At 34.9% G+C, this 25,479-nt stretch overlaps 1 protein-coding gene across 1 annotated transcript in view; it reads left to right on the top strand.

Moving 5' to 3' along the window:
- The window catches only part of SNTG2 (syntrophin gamma 2), a 119,036-nt gene that overhangs the window by 4,905 nt on the left and 88,652 nt on the right, over positions 1 to 25,479 (top strand). The window contains exons 2-5 of the mRNA XM_058802349.1: positions 8,629 to 8,685; positions 8,773 to 8,830; positions 19,550 to 19,593; positions 19,703 to 19,744. Coding sequence (XP_058658332.1) covers positions 8,629 to 8,685; positions 8,773 to 8,830; positions 19,550 to 19,593; positions 19,703 to 19,744 — 201 coding nt within the window. The remainder of the gene's footprint in view (positions 1 to 8,628; positions 8,686 to 8,772; positions 8,831 to 19,549; positions 19,594 to 19,702; positions 19,745 to 25,479) is intronic.

The raw sequence follows: 25,479 nt of genomic DNA, 5'->3' as shown, positions 1-25,479 counted from the left end.
GGATACAGAGAAGGCAGAATTACTGAATGCTGCCTTTGCACTGGTCTTCACTGGTAAGATGAGATCTCTGGAATCTCTGACCCAAGAAACCAGGAAAAAGGACTGTTGGAAGGCAAACTTTCCCTTGGTCAAGGAGAATTGGGTTAGAGAACACCTAGGTAAACCTGACCATCCACAAATCTAAGGGCCTGGATGGGATGCATCCGCAAGTGCTGAGAGGGATGCGGATACCACAGCAAGGCTGCTCATGATCATGCCTGAAAAGGTGTGGCAGTCAGGAGAGATGCCTGAGGACTGGAAAAAAACAAATGCCATCCCAGTCTTCAGAAAGGGAAAAGAGGAGGATCCACACAACTACCAGCCAATCAGCCTCACCTCAATCCCTGGAAAGGTGATTGAATGCCTCATTTTGGAGGCCATCTCTATCTACATGGATGACAAGCAAGTCACCAGGAATAGTCAGCATGGATTCACTAAAAGTAAATCATGATTGACCAATCTGATTGACCTCTATGATGAAACACCTACCTGGATGGATAACAGCTGAACCTCAACTTCAGTAAGGCTTTTGTCACTGTCTCTCACCATATCCCCCTGAGCAGGTAACCAAGCACTGGAACAGATTGTCCTGAGGGGTTGTGGAGTCTGCTTCCTTGGAATTATTCAAGAACTGTCTGGACACAATCCTGTGCCATATGCTGTGGGATGTCCCTGCTTGAGCAGGGGATTGGACCACATGATCCACTGTGGTAATTTCCAAACAGACTCATTCTGTGATTCTCTGAATTGGTGAATGCTCATAGAATACAAAAGAATACAAAAGTATTGACAGAAATGGTGAATTGAAAATAAATACACAGTTTCCCTACCTGTCAAGTATTTTTAACAGAAGATGTTTTTCCCTCCACGTTTAAAGTTGAACAATACTCACAGAAATAAATTAAGTGCATGACAGAGAATGATCAATTTTAGTTAAAGGATAACCAGGGAGGCATTATTTTTTAAACTTTACTCCATGAAGCTATTACTGGACTTAGACTCTTTCTCATTTTATGTGCTAAAATTCATTTCTTACATACAGTACCTCAACCTTAATATTCTTTGTTTTTCTTCTATGCATATTGCTTCATCCTTCTCCTGTTGACAGTCCACAGTTTTATGCTCTCTTTTCATAAGCATTTTCTTTCTTTTATTTTGTATTTTGTTTTTCTAAGAAAAAGAGCAGAAATCCATCTGGGTTTTTTTATCAAAATTTGTCCTTCTCACAGAGCTAAATTGTCTCTGAATTGGTCATGGGTCAGGCAAAGAGTTTTTGAATGCAGGTGGATGGCATTTTGATTGGAAGAGGACTCCTCAGAGGCTTGAGTCTAATAGAATTAGTGTACCAAAAACCTTTGTATGCTGGGTACTTCATGTTCCAGCTTCACAAGCTGTGTCTTAGTATGAAGTAAAGTAAGTGAATAAGGAAGAAAAACAGCAAGATTACTTGTTTTTTGATTAAAAGAATAGAAACAGTGTCTGAAAATACTGTTCAGATCCCTGATGAGATTTCTATGGCTTTTCCTTTATACCTCAGATGCTAATAATGACACAGAAGAATGTTACCTGTTCTACTATTGCTGGTGTGGTATTTTAGTCCAATTTTTTTTTTTTTTTTTAAAGCGAATAATAAACAATTTTTATCTTTTTTTAATATCTTGTTTTAAGCATCAAGTAAATGATTAAGAGTCTTCCCTTTGAAACTAAGATCACTTGTATGGAGAAAATACATTATTTAACCGTTTGTTAGTTGTTTTCCATGCTCTGGAAAGCTGACCTAGATGCTTAGAAGAGAGCTATCAAGTAATTCCTTAGGAACTTTAGTATGACAGAACATATGCTTGTCTTGCTGCCAATCTGAGAACAGTTAGAAGTTTGCATCACAAAATAAATATGAGTATTTTTCAGCATGACAAAACAACTTTATTATTAAAGATAGAAAGAATAAGTAGCTTAAAAAAAGACTGCTAAATAGAACAAAAGAATGCAAAGGACACTGAATACCCCTGAAAGACCCCTGGGAAGAGTCCACTCTTGGCTGGACTCTTTCCACATTTCAGTCTCATCCTGAAATGTGGAAAGAGTCCAGCTAAGGGTGAGTACTCATACCAACAAGATAAAAGAAAGGCATCATAATGTTGATAAGCCACACATACACATAAATATGTGTCCTTTATTTGAATTTTCAATAAATCTATTACACTTGAAGATACGACAGTATCAGGACTGGTAAATTGTGGCTTATACACATTGTGAGAGATATTGTAGCAGTTTAAAACTTTCAACAGTTAGGAGCAAACTGTCTGACTGTGATGGAAGCATGAGGCTTTCCACTATCAGTACTTGGGATATTGATGGGTTCAACCTCTCTTGTTCATCTTCACTATGGCCAGCCTGTGAAATGCTGTGCAAAGTTGAATGCAGATTGGCCTTACTCAAAGAAAAGCTGTATTCTGGCAGGATTTAGTTATAGTTTGTTGTTATGTGATGACTTTTAAATTGAAAATAATCAGCTAATTTTCAATGGCTAAAGTATTATCATACACAGGGCCTTATATGTGTTATTAGTAACTCTGGAAATCCATATTTTTAGATGATCTCCATTGAAGTAATTGTATCTGAGAAGAGTCTGGGATCTTTTCACACCACTTGCCAGAAAAAAGCTCTTGTCCCAAACTGAATATTTGACAACTCAGTGGAGGAGTACCTGAGGATTCTTCTGAAGTCATACTGAGACTGTGTTTCATTCATTAATATGATTCCTTCCCTCAGAGGAATAAAACACCCTGGGCTTTGTCAGTCTTCCTAACTAGAATAAATCATGTAATAATTTATTTTGAAAGGGATCTCTTGAGGTTGTCTAATTCAACCCGCTGCTGAAAGTGGTGATAACTTCCAAATTGCTTTGTCCATTCATGTTTAGACTATCTCAAAGGATGGAGATGCTGCCAGCTCTCTGGGCAGCTCTTGATGCTTACCTGTGTGAAGTTCTTTCCTATGGTTATGCTCAGCTGGAATTTCCTTTCTTGCAAGTTGTGACTTTTGTCTGATGCTTTTTCTTTGTACACCTGTGAGAAAAATTGTTTGGGGTTTTTTGTTTTGTTTTTGGATTTTGTTGTATAATCCTCCCTTAGCTTGGCTAGGTTTGTAGCAAAATGAGTGACTTCATTTTCGTCTAAAATCTCCACAGAAATTTGCCAATAAAAACACTTTCCCCTTAAAAAGACCCCAAAATAACCCACAGAAAAACCCCACACAAACAAACAAAAACCAACCAACTTTTACCTACAGTAATAAGATAATATAACATTTGCATTAAGATAATAATGTAAACTGATGAAAATGTTATTATATTTAATCTGCAGATGTCCCAGGTCTGTTTTAGCACATGAAAAGATCTGCTTTGACTGTATACAAAACTGAACATCAACTGACATGCCTTAGTTAATTTTTAGTGCATTCTTCCTGTCCTTTTAGGAGAAGATGAGAACCTGTGCAGTGCAAGAAGTAAAGCTTCAAACTCTCACATTTAAAATAATATTTTGATTTTTGTCTACCTGTGATAGAGAGGAGGGGGGGTGACTCCTGCCACAGTCAGCCAGTAGGTGCATGGTAACCTGCAGCCAGCCACTGGGTAGGTGGAATTTTGCTGTCAATAAGTGAGGGTTGTATGAGCAGAAGTGGAAATATCTATTTGAAAAAATGCTAAATACACGCTGAACCATTCACTCAGGAAGCTCAAGATTTGGAGAGGTGGAGGTTGTGAGCTGAGAAGTCCCTCTTCATGGGTACTCCCCATCTTGAGGAGAAAATTTCCTGAAGTATTTCAGCATATTCTTGCTTACCACATCCTCTTTTCATCTTTTTGGATGTTTAACAACCAACAGGAGGTCTGCCTTTTACTGCCTTTAAATGATACATTTTACTGGTTCTCTCATTCTTACAAGATCTGTTTCTTCAGTCATTTCCTAACGCGTAAATTCCTCATGGTCGCTGTCTAGAGTTGCTAAGAAAAGGAACATGTGGCTGATATGTTAAGTTGTAACAAGAAAGCTAACTCTATCCCAAGTGAAACTATCTTCTACCAAAACAAACTATCTTCTTACCCCTTCAGGTATCTGACTGTTTCTTCCCTTGCATCCATGCAGGACAGGTCGCAGGCTTCTCTTTTAAGTCTTATTATTGCACTTGTTTTGCTTTTTCCTTTCCCCTGTATGTTTCCCAAGGGTGGCAAACTGCATTATTTTTCTATTGCAAACCTGCCATGAAGTATCTGTATTTAATTTGACATGTTACTTTCAACAAGTAAGGAGAACTTCTGAGACTACTTCTTTCAATAAATACCAGATGCAAATTTAGAAGTTGGAATAAATGTACTTTTAAAAAAATCCTATAAACAATGTAGCAATGATTTCTTTTTCTTTATTCACCTTTTCCTATCTTCTTCTTTGTCCACTTTTTATGTTTAAGGAATAGTCTGCTATCTATTTAGGTAATAGCCGGTTGTGGTTTGAGTATGGGGCCATGTTTGGTCATGGCTATTTATCAAACACATATCCATGTTCATTTTCTGGGTTAAGAAAAGGTGACTATTCTCCATGGGAGAAAACCAGTGATTTTTGTCTTAATTGGCAATTTTGATGATGTGTCATTGTACTGAGCCTGTTGGTGCCCTTAAATTCCATGGGATTTGTTGGTGTGGCCATTGTTATGAACATTCCTGTTGATAATAATTGTTTGACCCATTTTTGCCAATATCTGTCTCAAGTAGTATAAGGCACACAGCACCCCTTGATAACTGCAGAGCTTAGCCCAACTACTCTTAGCCCAGGGGCACAGACTCAGGCTAACAAGTGGAGTTGGTACCAGGAATTTACCCTTGTAATGTCATTGGTCAGTGAAGCTGTGGACTGTGTCAAGTGCCCCAGGCTTTTCTGCTGTGTACTTCAGTTTGATGCTTGGAAATAATATTTGTATTCATTAATATTTTCATGCAGACTGGAACAGAAAAGTAAAATATTGTACAGACAGAGTCTCTTTTCAAAAATGTCTCTTTATATCAATGATTGTGGAGTGCTTCAAGCAGATTTTCTTCTGAAATCCCCATAGTATATTATTCATTCAGGTAGGTAGGTAGATAGATAGATAGATAGATAGATAGATAGATAGATAGATAGACAGATAAATATGATACTTTTTTCTGATGAGAGGTCTTTTACTACAAGTATCAGTCCTGGGTGTTAACAACCTGGTACTAATGACATATTAGGTAGGCATTGGCCTATAGGTGGATATAAAATCTTCCTAAAACACAGTAACAGAAATAAGCACTGCAGTTGCCTTATCATGTTGCCCCTTAAGCTCCAGTAATACCCCTTCACATGAGCAAAGAACAAGACATAAACGACCTTCCCAGAGATAAAATTTTTCTCATCATTGTTTTTTAACAGAATCTAGTAAGTCTTCTGTGTAGAGCTACCTCATACCTAAAAGATGGATATTTGACCATATAGTTTCCCCATATTTGTAAATATCTTTCAGTTTGCAGCTTATAAAAGTATAGCAATTTTTCAGCTGCATTATTCATTTCAGGTGTTATAAGCAGCACTGCACCTGTTACCAAGTTGTCTCTTCTTTGTACAGTGGCTGTAATAGTGTTCTTTTGAATGGTGTCTGCATCTTATACGGATAAAATTTTCTGTTGTATCTGCTTTTCAATTTATTCCCTATCTGACGTCATTCTTGGAGTTCCTGAAATTTTCTGCCTCACCAGTTCACAGCTTGCAACAATAAAAGATCTCAAAAATACAGGAATATTTCATATTGGTATCCTGCCAGTTACAGCTTTATTTCTTACATTCTGTATATTCAAATGCATCCTGAAGTTTTATGTGGGGTACTACTTTGCCCTGTAATCTCCTAGAAACAGGAAACAAAACAGACTTTTGTCCATGGGGGGTACATGATTGCTTCTGCTTGGTAGCACACCTGTAAAGTGTGATTGTTGCAGGGTACACATCAGGTGCTTTGGAACCCAGGAGAATAAAGAATTTCAAGAAACTGTAGATACTATTGAACAAAATAAAATGCTATTTAAAAAGCAAAAAAGGTTAATTTAAAAGATGTTAATTTCAGCTTTGCTGTTCTGATTTATAATTAGTAAGACTGTCTAAAGAGCTTTCCTTGCTTATAATGAAATGAAATTACACAGTCAACTATAGCATTGTTTTTGTTATTTTTTAACACAGGTACTATTGTCTGTCTCCATTCTAAAACCATAAATAAATTCATCTGGAAAGAAAAATTATATCTAGCCTGCAGGCAACCAAAAAGTGAAATAAGATGTTTGTTTGTTTGACTGAGACATACACATTGGGTTTTCAGCTGCATATGTGCATGACATTAATGTCACAAAAAGATAGGTTTGTTTATTTCCCCACAGACATTGCAGTTCAGTTTTGGCAAGACATTTTGGAGTAGAGTTTTCTTTCATAGTTACTTGCAAAGCTACTGTGGGTTTCAGTCCAAATTTCATAGTCATGAAATTTTATCCTTGCATAACAAATTCAGGACTGATTCAGACCTAAAGTCTACTGAACCAACTGTCCTTTTTCTGACAGCAGCTATGAGTGTTTCCTTAGAAAAGCCAAACAGGGCAAGAAAGTTGTTTTTCTAGTCATAGCAAATTATATATGATCATAGAATTGAAATAAATTTATGTAAATTATCTTGATCATGATACTTAATCATGCTCAGCTTTTAGCATTTTACTATGCAATTTGAATATCTTGAAAAGAAGAAAGTTTTTGCAGTTTTTAAACATAGCCTTTACTTAGCTGTTATGTAGGAATCATTTAAGTATGAGTTTAATATCTTGTTTTAATGGAAATATTTGAATACCTGTAATAGGCAATACTATGAACTATTTAAATAGAAATATCAAGATTATACAATGTTATGCCTTGGTATATTGCTTTATAGGACTGTCTATCAATCATGTAAAAATGCATGTTAGCTCTATTTGAAAGTATAAGATGCCAATAAGTAGTTCCCTATTTGTCTTTTTTATAAAACTTCTAAAGCTATTCACATTGCAGCTTTCTGTTTGTTGTATGATCATGCTAAAGCAAACAAAAATGTGAAAATATGTATTCCATTGTCTTCTCCTTGTGATGGGATATATTAGGATAATATATTTTCAAGGTGTGAGTATAGGTGGAGTAAAAGAAGAATTAAGTAGGCAGACAGCCATTAGTTCCTGGAAAGCATCTCTTGGGAGTGAGTCCCTGAATTTAGTGATGTATTCTGATTCGGATTGGATCTGAACTTTTCTAGCGAGTGTGATAATTTTGATAAAAAGTTATGATGCAGTTTTAAATGAAGAAAAAACCTATAAAAAAAATTGCACAGATTTCAAAGAAATTGCATTATATCAGGTGAAATTTAATCATATAAATCTTTTCACATGTCAGGTGCCATGTTCATAATGCAGTAGTTTTCAGTTTTTAGCACAGATTGGAGAAGTACAGTATTCATTGGAACAGAAGCAATTTTGAAAATGTATGAAAAAATTCCTATTTTTTTTACCATAAGGATTATTTTAATCCACCTAAAATGAAACTGAAATTCCAGATACATTTTGTTTTGTTTTCCCCTGAGTCAATATGAACATATGTCTAGCATGATGAGTGTTACAAAAAAAAAGAGCTATATATATTAAAAGAGCTTGTTATCATAAGATTCTGGTCTTGGCTACTAAAATAAAAATCTATGTTAATTTGAATTGGTGAAATTGTAAAACATACAGAGAGAAAGTATACATATACACGAGTAATCTTGTATACTATTTCTAATGTACAGAGAAAGAAAAAATATTTAATCCTGTATGTTCTGGAATTACTGTAAATATGAGATTCTATCCACTACTGTTCAGCATGTTCCAAAAAAGTTCCCATCAACTGTATAGTTATTGTCAACAGATGAAATGCTATTATTATGTTGTCAGGCACCATGAGTTACACATTATTGAAACGTCAAATTCAGCATACTGTTAAACATATGATAGGTTTCTCTAGAAAAATATTGATAAAGGTTTTTCTTCCTTACATACTTAAAACTGAAATGAAAAAATTAAACATTTGAAGTAGACTATCACTAAAAGTTTTTCAGCATATGCTACAAAAAAATATAGGGATCTGAAGATATAGAAAGCACTGGTATTTTTGTTGAAAAATTAGAACAAGTATGCATACACAATAATTATGAAAATATACATATCTGAGTTCTTCATATAGTTTTCTCTTGCCAAAGGAAAAGTATGTACAAATTTCTTTTCAGGAAGAATATCACTTCACAGATAGAAAAGCATACTAAAGTCTGAATACACAACTCACAGGTTCTGCTCTCTGTGATAAAGAATTAACTAAGTTCCTGTAAATCAATATTGAATGATACTTCAGAACTGATAATTCAGATTCTAGACTACTTCTAGGAATTTTTTTTAAGTAAATGAAGGCCTAGGAAAATCTTTTATGCTCATTCAGATAGTGTATTTTCACCTAAATTTATTTTTTCTACAATTTTTTAAAGCACAGAACTGTTACACTTCGTCGACAACCAGTTGGTGGCTTGGGCTTAAGCATAAAGGTATGGGTAACATCTCTTTTCTTCTTTTAAATTTCAGTATGACCGCTTCAGTCTTGAGATCTCATGGTTAATATCTCTCTCTTACAGGGTGGTGCTGAGCACAAAGTGCCTGTCGTCATATCAAAAATATTTAAAAACCAAGCAGGTAACTTATGCTATTTATTTATGTAGTACTGTAGATACTAATAGTTCCAGAAATCTGTTTTTATTTCAGTAAGACAGTTATGTTATAAAGAAAATATTTAAAGTGACTTGCAAAAACATAAGTATGATAGAGGAAATATATTGATGTACTTAACTTACATAATGCAAAGGATAGAAAAAGTACAAACCAATTTTTTTTTCCCCACACAGTAATTCACAACCATATGGTATGACTAAATTCTGTGATTCTGTGACTAACTGTGCCTAGGTGCCCCCTGAGAGTAATTTGTTATGTTTATTGTAGTGAAGATAACACAACACCTAAATCAGTACAGTCTATCTTGGTTAAGTATTACATAGATATTTATGTAGCAAAAGGAACCTTTGGGAGACCTTTTCAGACCTGAAACTGAACTTGGCAAGTTGGAGAACTGGTCTGGAAAACAAAGGGGCTCTTTAGTGAGGAAAAGTTGCATGTGGGTGGGCAGTACCTTGCTAAGGGTCTTGGATGACCAAAAGCAAAGTTGTGTTCTGTTCTCTGATGGGTGTGGACATGGGGATAAGCTTGTTCTTTTGTTTTCTGAGGCATTCTTTTACATATTTTAAGATTTGTTGTCTTCCAAAGCTTCTATGTGTTTCCTCTCTTCCCTAGTATAAATCTACCATTTCATGTAACCTTTCCTTCAAAAGAAGACAAAGATTGTGATCCTCAGTGCATGTCCTGCTCCTTAAAGGTCTCAAAGCCACTGACATGATCTTTTACACTCATCAGGCTCTTTTCCTGCTTTGCTGTAATGAAAGTTAAGCACATTTGATTAATGCCATGTTTAGACTCATGCCTTATTAGGTCACATACTGTGCTGATTTTTCTCCTCTGCATCTTCTTCAGGGGGTCCTTTTTGTAGTTGAAAGGAATACCTGATTTCATCTGATACCTAATGAATATTGAATGGATTATTGTATTTCTGTATCCTATTGGAAACACTGCTTCAAGTTTCCTGTGTACAGTACTTACATTTCTTTTTGTAATATTGTTTCTGCAGTGAGGAAGAGAAGGTGTTTTTATATCAACTGTATTACTGTATATGGAATAGTGATACGCTCCTTAAATACATAGTATTTATAACAATACCAAGAAAATGTGCATTAAAATAATAACAATAAATTAATGTAAGCATTCAGATCGAAGGGAAGTAATTCAGGAAATTAATCAACAAACAAGGAAAGCTATGTCCTGCTCTCTTAGGGCATAGTACTCTCAACCAAGGTTAGTAGTGAGTTTGTATATAGAATACTTACATTCGAAGTTTTGTACATTGTGAGTAATTGTTCTTTATCTGTATTTATTTGTAGAGAAACAAGTGCAACAACAATTTTATGGGGTCAGCTTTTTACTTCAAATTTGAAAATCACTCCTCAGAATGTACTTGTTTTAAGATCTTATAATCTTTTGTCTGGGGAAACTCCAAAATCAGTAGTGATTATAACCAGGGGCACTGCTGTATCACACTAAGCCCACATGAAATGTTCCTGGCTGGATCAGTGAATGGAATGAAGACATTGACACACCTGGCAAGGTATGAAGGAAGTAGTCAGGCAGGTTCCAGTTAGCTACTGCATCCCTTCTAGCCTGAGTGAGTCTGTGATTCAGGTACTGCTGCAGGTGCTAAAGATCAGAGATCTGAGATAGAAATGCTTTTTGGAGCACGTGGCTTATAGCACTCCATTCCAGTTACTGAATTTCTGTGCAAGAGAAAATAGAGTGGAGTTTTTGTTTGCTTGTTTCTTCCAGAAAATAAATATTTCTAAAATGTGTCAAAAGATTTTCAGAAGAATTTTGGAAGTGCTCAACCTTCTTATACTGCAAATCTTTTTTTTTTTTTTTAATATATATATATGATCTCACAAATCTCAGAGAGGTGCTGTTATTCAGTGCAGGAGGAAGATAATAACAGGGGCTATTAACAGTGTTACTCTTCTAGTATTATACATAACTGGAAATTAAGTAAGAGAACATGTCTAAATTTATCTCACAGGTGACATTGAGGCAATATTTCTGGTTTTAGATTCTAGTGATTTAATGTAAGAGAAAACAATCTGGCAAAGGATTAAGGGAAAATAAGATGTGTTCTATAAATATGTGCATTCTCTCTCCATTTATATAATATATATGTTGATACAGACATGCATACCAAAATACAAATGTATTTACATAGAAAAGAATATCTGTAAGAAGTTTAATATAATGAGACACTAATGTGCTATATAATATTAATATAATGAGAATATAATGTGTTAATATAATGCGTTATCCATGACAGAGAGATGAGACCGGTGCAGATTTATCTAAAACTAAGCTTTGGACTGAAAATCTGTATATTCGTAATGTAGATAAATCACTAATGGACTGTCATTTCACAAGGTGCTAGTAACAGTGAAACTGATTGGCTGGCTTTAAGAGTGGCCTTTAGTTAAGCAGTGAGATTCATTGCTGCTTCAAGAAAATAAACTGAATTTAAAAAATAAAAAAAAGGCTTTATTGTGCAGTAACATTAGAAAATAAATAATTTACCTGATTAAAAAAGCAATTTCTTATCAGGCATTTCACTCTTTTCTGTACTTGAGTAAAATACCTGAATGTACATGAGTAAAATTCTCCTTAATAACTAAAAAACTGAATTTCCTAAAATGGTTGATAGTTTTTGATACTTTTCATGAAATTTAATGCCTTTTATATGGCAACACTATAAAATAATGTTTACAACCTTACTTTGTATGGATATAGTACTATTTTTAGTTCCAAAGGTAGAAGCATAATAAAAAAACCCTATTGTTTTCTCTTTTAAATCTCAGTAACCTTTCTGCTACCCATATAAAGTAATTAGTTGTCTATTTTTATACTGTTTAATTTTTTCAAACATTGGATAAGTGATTTTGTTGGCACTGACCTAAGCATCAGCTGACAGCATTTCTGCTTCAGTTTTTGAAATAGGATGAACATTTCAATCGGATTTCATTTCATAATTTCACAGAAGCACATCCATAGCAGCTGTGCTTGTAAATACTATTCTTATAGTTTTGACCTCTCAGCTGTGATCCTGTGTTTATAAATTTCAAATTAAGTTATTCTAGATCTCTCTTCTTTCCTGAACAAGTTCACTGAAGCATACACAGAAACTCAGTTAAAGAGCATAACTTTACATTTTTGAAATACAGTATTTGGTAACTTAGTGCTGGAGACTGATGTATTGCAAATCACAGTAAAAAATACACTGAGTTTTTCCTGAGCACGTCCTTCTCAACAGTATTGGAACAAGTTTTGCTAATTCAAATGACTCGTAACCAAGTCTGGCCTTTTAAATATTTTCTGTTCATTCTGCCTTTCACTCTAGCAAAGATTAAATTTTTTTTCCTACCTCTAAAACTTTTGCTAAAGTTAATTGCAGAGGGAAGAAATTTTTGTGTCAGAATGAGAAAAAGTAAATGCAAACTTTAAAATATAATGTAGAGTTATAAACTCAAGAGTAAAATGCTATAATTAGCCACAGAGTAATTTTTATCCCATAGGAAATAGTTTCACTTCCAAAATCAGGTGGTTTTCCTACCCATTTATTAAATCATCAGTTGACTCAGGGTATTAACAACATTGCTGATAATCTCCCAGATTATTGAAAGAATTATTGATGTTGAAACTTCCAAGTAATGTTCTATAAGCCTGATTCAGGCTGGTTTGGGTTTTGGATTTTTTTAAAATTTAATTTGATACAATAATGGTTTGTTTTTTTCCTTCTGAAACTGGCTTAAAATGGAGTACATGGTACTTGTTGTACATTGATTGGTGATTTGCTATTAATTTCTAGGTGTGTTATATTTTTATATATGTGCTAAAATCATATTAACAATCTATTTAAGGCAAATAGTGCTGTGGACTTCCAGTCAAATAAATGTAGAGTTCTATTCTTAGAGCTATGTAATGTAATGTCCAGAACTTGCAAAGGAATCATATCAGTCAGGTTTTCTTGTTGTACAGTGAATTGATTAGATCAACTAAAAAATACTGCAGGGAATCTTCCACATGCTGTATGTGGATAAAGTGTACAAGACTTCGTGTGTTTACATCTTGCAATGTGTATTCCCATTTTTAATTACTGAAGATTCTTTATGAGTTTGTGGAATCTAGATGGTGGAGGTTGTAAAAATGAATGGATTTTGAAATCTAAGTTCATCCTATGTATAAATGATTTACCACATATAATATTGGAAATTCTGGTTGTTTAAGCATGAAACAATAAAGTACTGTTTTGTTGCAGAATTATCCAGTTGACAATCACATTTTCATCTGATGCAACTTTTCATTTTGTGAGACCTCTTGCAATAATTTGACTACTGCTGCAAGTTCTGCTCATACCTCGTGTAATATGTGAAGTCAAACAAGCAGCAATGATGAAGCAGAGCAGTGGATTCAGCTCATGAGGCTTGATGAAAATATGTAAATAAAATTTAATAAAGTGCAATGGAATAGGATTAGTTTGCATTGTGCCAGTTTCAAAAAAATCTCCCTTAATAGCCAAAATTAATTAAAATCTTATTTTGAATGCATTTTCCTTCTGTAGCAAAAGTTGACTCATAACTCATGTTCAGCTGTGTTGAAAAATCTTCTGTTTTATGCTAAGTCCATTTCTAACTGATGCTGTCCAGGACTGGAATGAACACCAGACATTCAGCAACTAAAACATCCTTGGCTTAAAACCGTGAGCTCTGCAAACACAGACTGTGTTCAAATATCACATCCTGGACTGTCTGGAGGACATGGCATCAGTTTGATGAAGACTTTTAACAGTTTCCCATGCCAAAGATGTTTCGGTGTGAAATTGTCTGTGATACCTCCTCCATGGGTATATTTCTGGGGTTTGGTGTTGACTCATCACCAAAGGGCACAAGCACAGTAACCCAGCCCAGTCTGAACAAGCTGGTGGGCGTGATGTGAGACTGCACCGAGCTGCACAGCATGGTTCTATCCACACCTGATGCTCTTCATCCCTGCAGCTGTAGTCACCTTAGCTCCATCAGCATTGGAGATTCATTCCACTGAGCCAGCCAGCTCAATATTAAGGATGAGTTAAGGGCATAAAAGAGGTATTTAGGTTTATAAGGAAGCCAGAATGAATCAAAAATTTGTTACACCCTGTGCTAATGAAGGTGAAGACTGATTACAAGGCCATCTTTGAACATACAGCCTCATTAGAACATACAGCCTCATTAGAATATCAGGCAGCTGAAGCTGGGTGGTGTTTAATTTTTAGATATTGTTTCCTAATAAGACTTTAAAATTTCTTCAGGTTTTTGTTTTAGCACTAATCTTACTCTCTATCAATCTTTTATTATCTTTGATATGCTAACTTCATATATCATTATTACAAAGCTTATGATATATGAAGTTAACATACTCATTGTCTTTCTCATGGACCTATGCCTCCATCTCTAAACTTGTTTTCAGAAGGCGTGGGAGAACATTCTTAACACTTTTGATTTCTTTTTAACTGTTGCCTTCTCAAGACTAGACAGGCTGTGAAAGGCAGTACCTCTTAACAGAAGGAAGATCTTAATGAACGATTGAAGATCAACAAGTAAAAGCAAAGTATTTTGATCTCTGATTCAGGAATTTTTTTTTCTATTCAACCTAGGAAGAATGTATTTATGGTCCAATGTCTGTCAATAATTGAGTTGATATAATTGTGTTTGAATTCACAGATTAAAGATCTTGCTTGCAGCAGTTGTATCTTTACAGTCAGAAGTGTAATTATGTCCAGTTCATGGAAGAGGAGGGGAAAAGTATATCTGGATATATTGAAGTTGTCTTTTGCATCCTTAATACTATTTTTTCCAATCTCTTAATTTCATCCAGTTTCTTAACTATTTGGATTTTCTTCATGCATTTAAATACTTATGCATATGTTTAATGTTAAGCTTGTGAATTGAGAAATCCATGAAGTCAGTGCAGCTCACCATGTGCTTTAAGCAGCATTTTTTGTCATAAGACATAGTACCTTGAATGTTTCTTGCGTGATTCAGGAATTCAACAAAAATTGAGTGAAAATATGTACTGTGACTAATCTTGAAAAATATAACGACATCAGATTATCTAGAGACTCAAATCTGCATAGAGATGTTCATCAATTAAGTAGTTGTAAGTAAGTATTTCCAGAGACTGCTCAGTAAATTTACCATTTCACTACCTTGGAAATTTTGGAAAATTTGATAAAGCCTTTCTTCAGTCTTAGTGGATAGGAAAAGTAAGCAAAGCAAAGCCAGAATTACTGGTTCTTTTCCCTTCTTACTGAGTGCAAAAGAATTTTAATAGTTCATGGCTTAAGAGAGGCTGGGTTTTTTAGAGATTAGAATGATGGATCATTTACATTTGGGAAAATTTTTCAAATCTATTATACACAAAAATAAGATTTTAGATTTTTTAGTGATTATTTTCATACCATTACTTAAGCATAAGCCCTTTTAGGTTTCCATCCTGCTTTCCTTTGTTCAGTATTACTTTTGAATTTATTCAAGGTACAGCATTTAATCAGCATTAAACCTATTTAAAGCTACTTAAGATGAAGAGTAAAGGTGATGTAGCACTATTTTTCAAGTAAAACTTCAAGAGGCAAACTGGAATCTGAAAAAGTTGCATTTACTTTTTCAGTGAATAAGGTTATATGTTCTGTAGTAGTGCAAAGCTCTTTTAGAAGTATTTTGGTTTTAGTGTTGCTTCATTTTACACATAATGACTGATACTTTTAGAGTAGCCTTTCATAAGCACCTTTGCATTTGAGAATGTTGCCAGTGGGAGAAACTTTGATAAAGTGTGGAAGACTTTACTTAATATTTTTGTCATGAAGGGAGAATGTAATTTCATGGAAACATCAATAGATGTCTTCAGGTTTAAAATATGCCTTATAGAAACAGGACTGACTTTTTCTGTCCAAATAGTTTTTCCAGTCACTTTATTTCTAATATATTTCTAAACTATATTGTAAATTCTGCATTGTAGTGACACACCCTCTACAATTTCATGTATGACAAACGTATTTTTGAGTAACCATCATTGATTTTAAATTATAGACCATTGCCTAAACCCAGAGACTTTCATCAGAGAGATGTCAGCAAGCAGCAGGAGTCCTGCTTATTGGTTTAGTATGCAGCATAATCCACTTCTAGAAAAAATTGTCTGGTTGTCCCAAAGGCTATACTTGTTTCAGTTCATGGAGTGTTTGGCATTGACCACATAATGCTCCTTCTCTCATTTGCTTATGTGGACAGCCTTGATTGTTTTTCAAGATTCTGCAAGCAGGATATAATTGCTTTGTGCTCCTAAACTATAAAACTGATTGGCTAACACACATGAGGTGGATGGGGATAATGCAGTATTCATCATCCTTGTGGAATGGGCAATGGGTCTTTGCTGATCTGGTAGCCAACAGTCCTGGGGGAAAGGTTCAGCCTCCACTGCTCCATAGAAGACAAGGGAATTGTCTTCTATGCTGCCAAGTTACTATCCTCCATTTACCCAGTTTTCTTCCTTGAGGTTTTATACCTATTCATATCACTGCTTTTCCTTTTTAAGCCTTGAGCTGTTAAATAGTGTTAATTCAAGAATTTTAGCTGTGTCTAGAATTTAGTCTTTCCTTTTCTGCATGAATACTAGTGTTTCTTATACTTTTGCTACAATGAAGAATTTTTCTCAGAAGACTTAGACAATACTGCACAACTGTGCTGTTGTGTCATTATGCAGTGTATCACAAATAGATGAAGATCCAGGAAAATGGTAATACCTACCTACATGCCCACAAATCTTCATCATGCACTTTTCCATCAGGATCTTAGATTTCACACATTTTCTGGTTCAGGATGATTTGCTTTCTTACCCTACATTTTTCTGTTGCTACCTCTTACAGAAATTTATTTCTAAATTAATTTCTTACATTTCCACATCTCTTTATTTACTATGCTTTTTCCTATATTGCTGTTTCCAGCGGATCTTCCCAAAAGCAACAGCAGCTTTGACTGCCCAGCAGAGCCAACAGCACAGGGCCTCAGGAAAGCAGCACTGCTGCTGCCCATGTGCTGTCCTTACACATCTGTGGCCCACAGATCAGCTGACTGGTACTTGTTGGAGAGCAAACAAACGCATCTGCCTTGCTGCAGGGCTTGGAGCCTGAATCCAACTGTGACCCCTGCACAGACAGAGTAATATCTGAGGATTGGCTTGTTAGGGTTTTCCTCCTCAAGGAGGCTGAGAACACACTGTCCCTGTGTTTCACCTTGTTTGGTTGCTGTCCAGGTTCTGCACTGATTCCAGTTTCAGGGACTGTTGCAGTACTTGTCAGCAAAGTCTGCTTCTGCCTGCTGGGACTTCTTGCAGCTGTTACTGGCAGCAGGAGTGCCCCACAGTGTGGCACTGGTGTGCCCTAGGATAGGCTGCTTAGAGGTCCACAAAACAGAAAGTTTTTTGTACTAATTTTCCTTGGTCAGCTTCTCTTCACTTGAGAGCGCTTAGACTGGACGACCAGTCTGATCTCATTTAAAATCCCTGAAATTTACAGTATGGATATAAGGAGCCTCATCATTGACTGCTTTGATTCATGACCTCTTTCTCTTCTGCCTCTTCACACGTGACTTTTGTGTCCTGGTTTTCAGCTGGGATAGGATTAACTTTCTTCTTAGTATCTGGTACAGTGCTATGTTTTTGATTGAGTATGGGGATGACGTTGATAACACACTGATATTTTAGTTCTATCTAAGTCGTGCTTTCCCTAAATCAAAGACTTTTCCCTGTCCCATGCTCTGCCTGCAAACAAGTGCACAAGAAGTTGGGAGCAAGCGTGGCCAGGAGAGGTGACCCAAACTGGCCAAAAATATATTCCATGGCAAAGAAATATTCCATCCCATAGAACATCATCCTTGGAATATAAACTGTGGAGAATTGTCTGGGAGTTGCCAGTTGTTGCTTAGGAATGGGCTAAGCATCAGTCAGCAGGGGATGAGGAATTGTATTGTGTATCCCTCGTTTCTCTTAAGTTTTATTGCACACTGTCTCCTTTCCATTACTATTATTATATTATACTTCAAAAATTAAACTGTTCTCGTCTCAACCTACAAGTTTTTATGTTTTTTTTTCAAGTCTTGTCCCCATCCCTGGGGGCTAGCATGGGGTAGAAGAATGGGGTTGGAAAGGAGGGTTGAGCAAATGGCTGCATGGTAAATAGTTCCCAGCTAAGGTTAAACCATGGCAACTTGCTGATACAAAGAATGCTTAAGATTTCTCCACTCACTTCTGAGTCAGTCAGACACTGTGGACAAGGCATGCATTCTTTGAATTCATCCTTTTCTTCTTTGCCTCAACTGGAATTTCAAACTCACCCTCTTCCTTCTATCTCCAATTCAAAGATGCTTCCACTTTTTTAAAACAGTCCAATGGCCCTAACATAAGCCCTGAATTAAAAATTGTTCACATTTTCCACTATTGGTGTATGTATTACTAACATCTCAAATAGAAGTTTATTACTGAGATGCCCACACTAATGTTCATCACCTCTACCAATGTATGTACCCAGAACAGATTACTTCTGATTGCTTTGTGACAGTTTTGAAACGCTTTAATTCCCTTAAATTTCTGTACACAGATGTCTTTTCTATGCAAGCTAATAAAAATTATAATAAAATAAATAAATAAAATGTAGGATGAGAAGTGGGGTAATGACCTCCAATGCAACTTGTATCATGATTTTTAAAATACATAGAGAAATATTTCCTAAGTATTTACTAATGAACTGTAATTTTTATCTGCCAAAAGAGTGATGAATAATTTATTTTTTTAAAAGTGCTATTTTGTAAAAAAGGCACATTTGCAGTAGCAACAGCTAAATTGCAGAAATCAAGAATATTCTATTCAGTCCTTTCTTTTTTACTTCTGTTTTCTTTTCTCATAGTACTCTCTTTGTTGACATTGATGGCATTCTTCTAAGGCTCAAGGTGTGACCGTAAAGGTCATGTATAAGACTAATAGGCTTTCTTTAATACTATCAGTCTTTTAAGGATAAGAGCCTTAATTTTAATTAATTTATGCATTTCATGAGATAAACATCCTCAAAGTCCAACAAAAAAAGAAGTTAAAATTTAGAAAGTTAGTGAATAGACCTCAAAATAATGACATTGTTTGTATCTATGGAGAGTTGATTGAAATTTCAACATGACATTATCCCCATTAATTCTGTAAGGCAGGAAATATGCAAATTGTAGATCAAAATAATGTTACTCTTTAGAACAAAACTAACTCAAACTTCAAGTTAGAATTGTATTAAATTCTAGTCACAACCTCTTTAATTACAGCAGTCCCTGTTTCCCTTTTGTGGAAGAATAATGAAAAGTGTGAATCACATTTTCCACATAATTTATTGAAATCCTTCATTAGTGAGAATTGACATTTGTATTACATACTAAACAAGTTCTTTATGCTTGGAAAGTAGCTCTCTTAATGTGTTTAAAATTGCTAGGAGTCTATTACCATTTTGGATGAATACTGATTGCTGTGCCATTGGTATTTTCACGACCAAATCAGTTTCAAATGAGGATTATGAAGAGTGTATTAAAACAATTGCTGGAAGAGAATATAGCATTTTTTCAGTACTACTATCAATTAAAATTTACTCCTTCTATAATCCCACAGCTGAACAGACAGGAATGTTATTTATAGGAGATGCAATAATACAGGTGAGTAAACATTTGCTTTTTTCCACAGACATTTGTTTCTTACTTGCTTTTATTTCAGTAAATAACTTCGCATTACAAATAATTTTCTCCTTATTGTATCTGTTTTTAGGTTAATGGTATAAATGTAGAAAGTGCTACCCATGAAGAAGTGGTAAGTCATTCCATTTTGATTTTTTATTGGTGTACAAAATATCTTATGTCCAAACTGTTCTGTCTCTGATCTTGTTTCAAATGAATTTACTCTTTTTTACTATAAAGACAGTGCTATTTATCAGGTTTATAATTTATTTGATTATTAAAACTTTTCCAGTTATTTAATTCCATTTTGAAATCAAATTTGCCATAATGCTTGGTCTAACCTGAAACAAAATAATTTATTGAATAGTGGTCAGGTTTTACAGATTTGCTTCATTTATCAGACTGACCATATGAGGACAAAGCCAGTTCACATTCACGTGATGTGCAGTGCTTTTCTGGTCTGCAGTGCAAGGCCTTATAGATAAAAATTGCTACCCCTGTTGCCTGTTTATGAGCAGTATCTCAGAATAACATCTGTAGCAACCATAAATGAGATGGGCTTTGGCAGTCTTATCAGCAGGGCAGAAATTACATGGGCAAAGGAACTAAACTTGCTTTTATTACTTGAAGGTGATCTCTCTAGGTCAAGATAAAGTGCAGCTGCATGATCTTGCAGTCCTTTTCTTGGTGTTGATTAATACCATCAAGCTGACTCTCTTAGAGACAGTCTCAGTAATAGTTAGATCTATTGTGTATTGGTGAACTGCCCTCCTGCTGCTTGTGTTATTGTTGCACAGAAAAAAAATTAAACTTCCAGAAAGCTACTCCTCAGAAAATGGTAAGCTACTTCCATTAAGAATTGTTTGTAAAAACTAAGAAGTGGTCCAGAACTGTCAGTGTAACACAACAGAGATGAGGAATGAGAGAGAAATGCATAGTGCTGCTCCTTTCCCTGTACATGGGAATTCAGTAGAAGCATTAAGCATAATTGCTACTACCACAGCCTGTTACTATGATGAGAATAGGGTTAGAAGAATGTGTCAGGCAGTAGACATAAGAAATGTTTCTATCAGATGAGGTGGGCTGTTGGCAAAGCTCCTCAGAGAATGGAAGATTTATTATTTCTTCTTTTATCAAAATTATGTCTTTGCATTTTTATGAAATAATGGTTGAGATAAAGTTCTCTTTATTTGAACATTGTGGGTTTGCAATATGAAGGAAATGCTTTAAGGAAGAAGGTATATAACATATTAAGCTTGTTACAATATATTAAGCTAGTAATATAGAAATGTAGTGATTATGGGTAATTGTCCAAAAAGCAGGAGGTTAAGGATGAAGAACTCATTTCTTTTTGAAAATCATGCCTACATCTTCTCTCTCTGTAAAGGATGCCCTAAATGTCACTCAGGTTAAATGAGAGGTGCTCCAGCCCTTCTATTCAAAACACATTCATTAGTGAGGCTTGGGTATTCTTAATCCACTCTGGGTTCAAGTTTACCCAACCTTGTTAACATAATACAATGGAAGCCTGTCAAAGGTTATTGAGTCATTCTTTTGGCTTGCTCTATATGCATCTGGCATTAAGGGGCAGAAGCAAATATGTTTCTTACTTTTTTGGTGTTGAACCGTTTTTTTCTGGTTTTTTTTTCTGTTTGTTTGTCTTGGTGTGGTTTATTTTATTTTTTAAATTGTAACTCTAACAAATGCTTTCAAAAATTTTCTTTCAGTTTTTCATTCTGTTTGTTTCACAATGGCATTCCTTTTTCAGACTTTTTTCTCTGTTTTTTTTTTACTTTCTGCCATTTTAGAATGTCTGCTAGTTCACCCTTGCAGGATGTGAGGAGGTGCACACAGTCAGCACACTCAAAAAACCTTTCTTTTACAAAACTGAAGCTTAAGTGTAATTGTGCATCAGTATGGCTCACAGGTGTTAAAGACCTAAAACCCATTGGGGTTAATTCATGGGAGAGAAGGCTACAAAATGTGGGAACTTTAGGAAAGGAGGCCAGTGTGTTCTGCCTGCTACCTACCATCTTCCTTCCTGAGATGTTTATGGAGTTAGCTAGTCCTGATTGTACCAAATGGGGAGTTTTGTTTCTTGAGCCATGAACTTCAGCAGTGTTAAAAGGTGATTACTTCTGGGCAAACCAAACAATTAGCTACTCAGTCAGCAACAACTGAACAACAAACTAGCTCTCTGTTTTTCATTTCTGATACTAGAATTTGTTTTTCTCCGCAATTATTCAAGCTGCCACTATCACACATTAGTTCTGGCTAAGGGTATGGATAGAATAAATAATTCAGAATCAGTGCCAAGAAAAATTCTGCTTTTGTAGTAGGTAATACAATAAGTGTTGAAAATTGAAAATAATTTCTTTTCCTTGAAACTTAAGTTTATTTTTAGAAATAGTCTACTGGTGTGGAGAATGCAGAAAATGTTGATTCAGAGATTAATATAGTTTCTGTATTGTGTATCAGAGAGGCAATTTAATTTTCTTTCCCTGGTGGCTAATCAGATTGTCAATGTGCATAACAGGAAAGGAGCAGTCAGATCTCCTGAGTGGAGAGAAAGAGGGAAGCAAAGATAAGGGAGTATTTTGGTTGAAGTTCACAAAAGTGTGCCACTTGGTGTTCTTTGGCTGGGACTTCAATTTTCAAGATATAAATACAATAAACTGTGTAAGGAAATGAAACATGAGGTTGCAGTTTTCTGATTCAACAGAATTTTTTAGATTCATAGAGTCAGAAAATGGCTTATTTGGAAGGGATCTTGAAGATCATCTACTTTCAACACCCCTGCCATGGGCAGGAACACCTTCCTTTACACCCAGTTGCTCAAAGTCCCATTCAGCCTGGCCTTGAACACTTCAGGGATGGGACATCTTCAGTTTCTCTGGCAACCTGCTCCAGTGCCTCACCATCTCCACAGTAAAGAATTTCTTCCTAATTTCTACTCCAAACCTCCTCTTCTTGAGTTTAAAACTGTTCTCCTTTGAACTATCACTACATTCTCTTGTAAAAAGTCCCTCTTCAACTCTCTTGTAGCCCCTTCAGGGTCTGGAAGGTCTCCCCTGAGTTTTCTCCAGGCTGAACAACCCCAACTCCCAAAGCCTGCCATCATAGGAGAGGTGCTCCAGCCCTTTGAGCATCTTCTTGGCCCACCTGATAATCACAGAGCAGAGCAGACTTCTTGGCATTTTGTGTTGTGTCTGAGTGCTTCTCTCTCCCTGTTCTTACTGAAAGAGAAAAATTAGATTCAGAAAGATTTTTGTGAGTCCCTGAGGTAAGCACTACCCTCTGCTGAAATGCACTAGAGTACCTGCTTGTTTCCACCATAAACAAATTGTAGGAAATGTGATGAAAAACCATCTCTGTTGCCTTTCAAAGGGGAATTGGACAGGGTTCTACATAATCTCACTTGAAGACTGTTTTGTATGAATCTATGATTAGTTCAAATTTAATTTTGTATGAAATTAATCCTATTTCGAGGATTAATAAACTGATTATTTCCATTAACTAGAAAATGCAGGAGAGGGTGTTTAGTTATACAAAAATGGAAAATTAGGTGTTGCATGTTATTTTTTTCTTACTATATCTTATTCATGTATTTCATAGTATTAGTATGTTTGACACATTTTTAGTATTCCACACAAATGTTCATCTCTTTGGAGTTTTGCCCAGTGATGCAGGAAAGTACTTGGAAACATTTTTTTCTTTTTATTTATGAATATTCTCACCAAAAGAAATTGCTAAATAAACAATATCCATTAAAACAGAAAATCTAGCCATTAAAACAGAAAATCTATTCAGAATGAATAATTTTAGATTTTCAGAATTTTAAACAGGTTTTAGTCAATAGTAATTTTTTTTTAAGTATTTAATACTTAAGATGTTTACTGTAATGCTATTTAATGTGTCATTGGCATGTCTGGCTGGCAGTGATGAACATGTTCTTCATTAGGCTGATTAATTGAGATACAAGGATTGAACCTCAAAATTGTTTATCTTCATTGAGATACTGAGATTTTATTTTCATTTGTGAATTAGCTATTTTGGAATTGAAGTTCTCTTCAGGTTCTTCTGGAATTCAGTTCCAAATGGTGAAGCACACACTATGAATTTTATCCATATAATAACAGAAAAAAAGAGATCAAATAGAAAAACAGGGGAGAATACATAACTAGAATAGGCACATAATGGTTAATTACTCAACAAATACATCAAAACTAATAAAATAATAAAAAACATAGAGTTAGAGTGATGGATTATTAAAATAATTATGAAATTATATATATAAAAATTATAATTATATAAAAATAACTATGAACTAGCTTTTCAGATAGATGCTTGAGAAGTAGAAAAAATAATTTATTTACAAATTTTACTGTGTAATAATATCTTACTAATATGACTACATAAGTAGATTTTATTGATTTATTGCAATAATTAATCTTCAAACAAATTAAGATATGTATTTACAATGTGAAAATTACAGTGTTGTGCTCTGTTGATTAAACCACATGTTAATATTGGACTACGTAATTCATTAATATTTGAGGCAACAGCTTTATGACATTTAGAGAAATAAAAAATAAAGTTTTTATTTGATATACACAGAAGTTTTAAGATTACTGCTAGAAATAGTCAGCAATACAGATCAAAGCTCAAGGAAATTTTTTAGCTAGGTTGCCCAAGTAGTTGCTACACTAACATATATAGGTGCCCTTACTGACCTACGCATCTTTCTGACCCTAGACTGACTATTAGCTTCAAGTTACTTCTTGAATTTCTGAAGTTTTTCCTGTGGGGTACTTTTTGGTTTGAACATGATTTTTCACCCAACAGAAAAGATGTTCATAAGTAAAAAATGAAGAGTGTAATTCAAGTACAACAAGTATAAAATGGATATTAAATGAAGGAAAAATGACTATTTTTCTGTGTAGACAAAGTGTGTATGTTTCATTTCTTGGAAGTCTGTCTTAATGGTAATATTGAAAATTCACAGTACTTTTAGCAATGCTCTGCATGATTTACTTGAATAGTTCGTCCTTTGTCCTGCAATTTTTTTGTTTTCTCAGCATAAAAGAAATACTCTATTAATATTAGAAGGGTAATTCAAACCAGATCCAGAAGAACCAGAAACTGAGTTTTTTTCACCTCATGTGAACATTGTGTGATTCCTCTGCATGTCATGAAACCATTTGATTTCTTTCTTCAACTGCATGGCTCTCACATTTTCTCAGTAATTTCCAGGGTTTGCTTTTAGATTGCGTAGATTGCTTTTGGTTTTTCAGATGTTTTAGATTATAGTAAACTATTTCTACTTAGTGTTTAAGCCAAAACCTTTAGCATCTTATACTTTTCTCACTCTAGCTAATTTCCAACACTGACCTACATTGTCATTAGGTATTCAAAAAGACATTAAGAGGATTCCAAATATCAATTTTTCTATGACTAGTTTCTGTGTAAGAAACTTCATCTTATTTTTGATTACACATATTGTCTTCTCAATATGGTGCTTTTATAATTTTCTTTAAATGGACAATTTAGGGCGTGGAGTAAGCATATCTTGAGTGGCTTAAGGTTTTGATGTGCTCCAGACTATGAGAGCATCTCCAGTTACCTAAAGGTGTGTGAACAGAAACATCATGGGTAAAATCAATCACCCAGAAGTATTATTAACAGGGAGCTTGCTGAAATGATCTCAGACCAACCCCTTGCTTTATTATTAGGAGACATATTTGGTATCAGCCAGTGTGAGCATATAGAATTGGAACTGTTTGTAGGTTACTTTCAAGCACAATGCAGTTTTGACACACAGCTGTTCAAGAAACTGCATCATTTCTATAGGTTGTTTTTCATTGAGAA

This window comes from Ammospiza caudacuta, chromosome 3 (assembly GCF_027887145.1).
Source record: "Ammospiza caudacuta isolate bAmmCau1 chromosome 3, bAmmCau1.pri, whole genome shotgun sequence".
NCBI classification, from domain to species: Eukaryota; Metazoa; Chordata; class Aves; order Passeriformes; family Passerellidae; genus Ammospiza; species Ammospiza caudacuta.
This window is presented reverse-complemented; position numbering and strand designations above follow the sequence as displayed.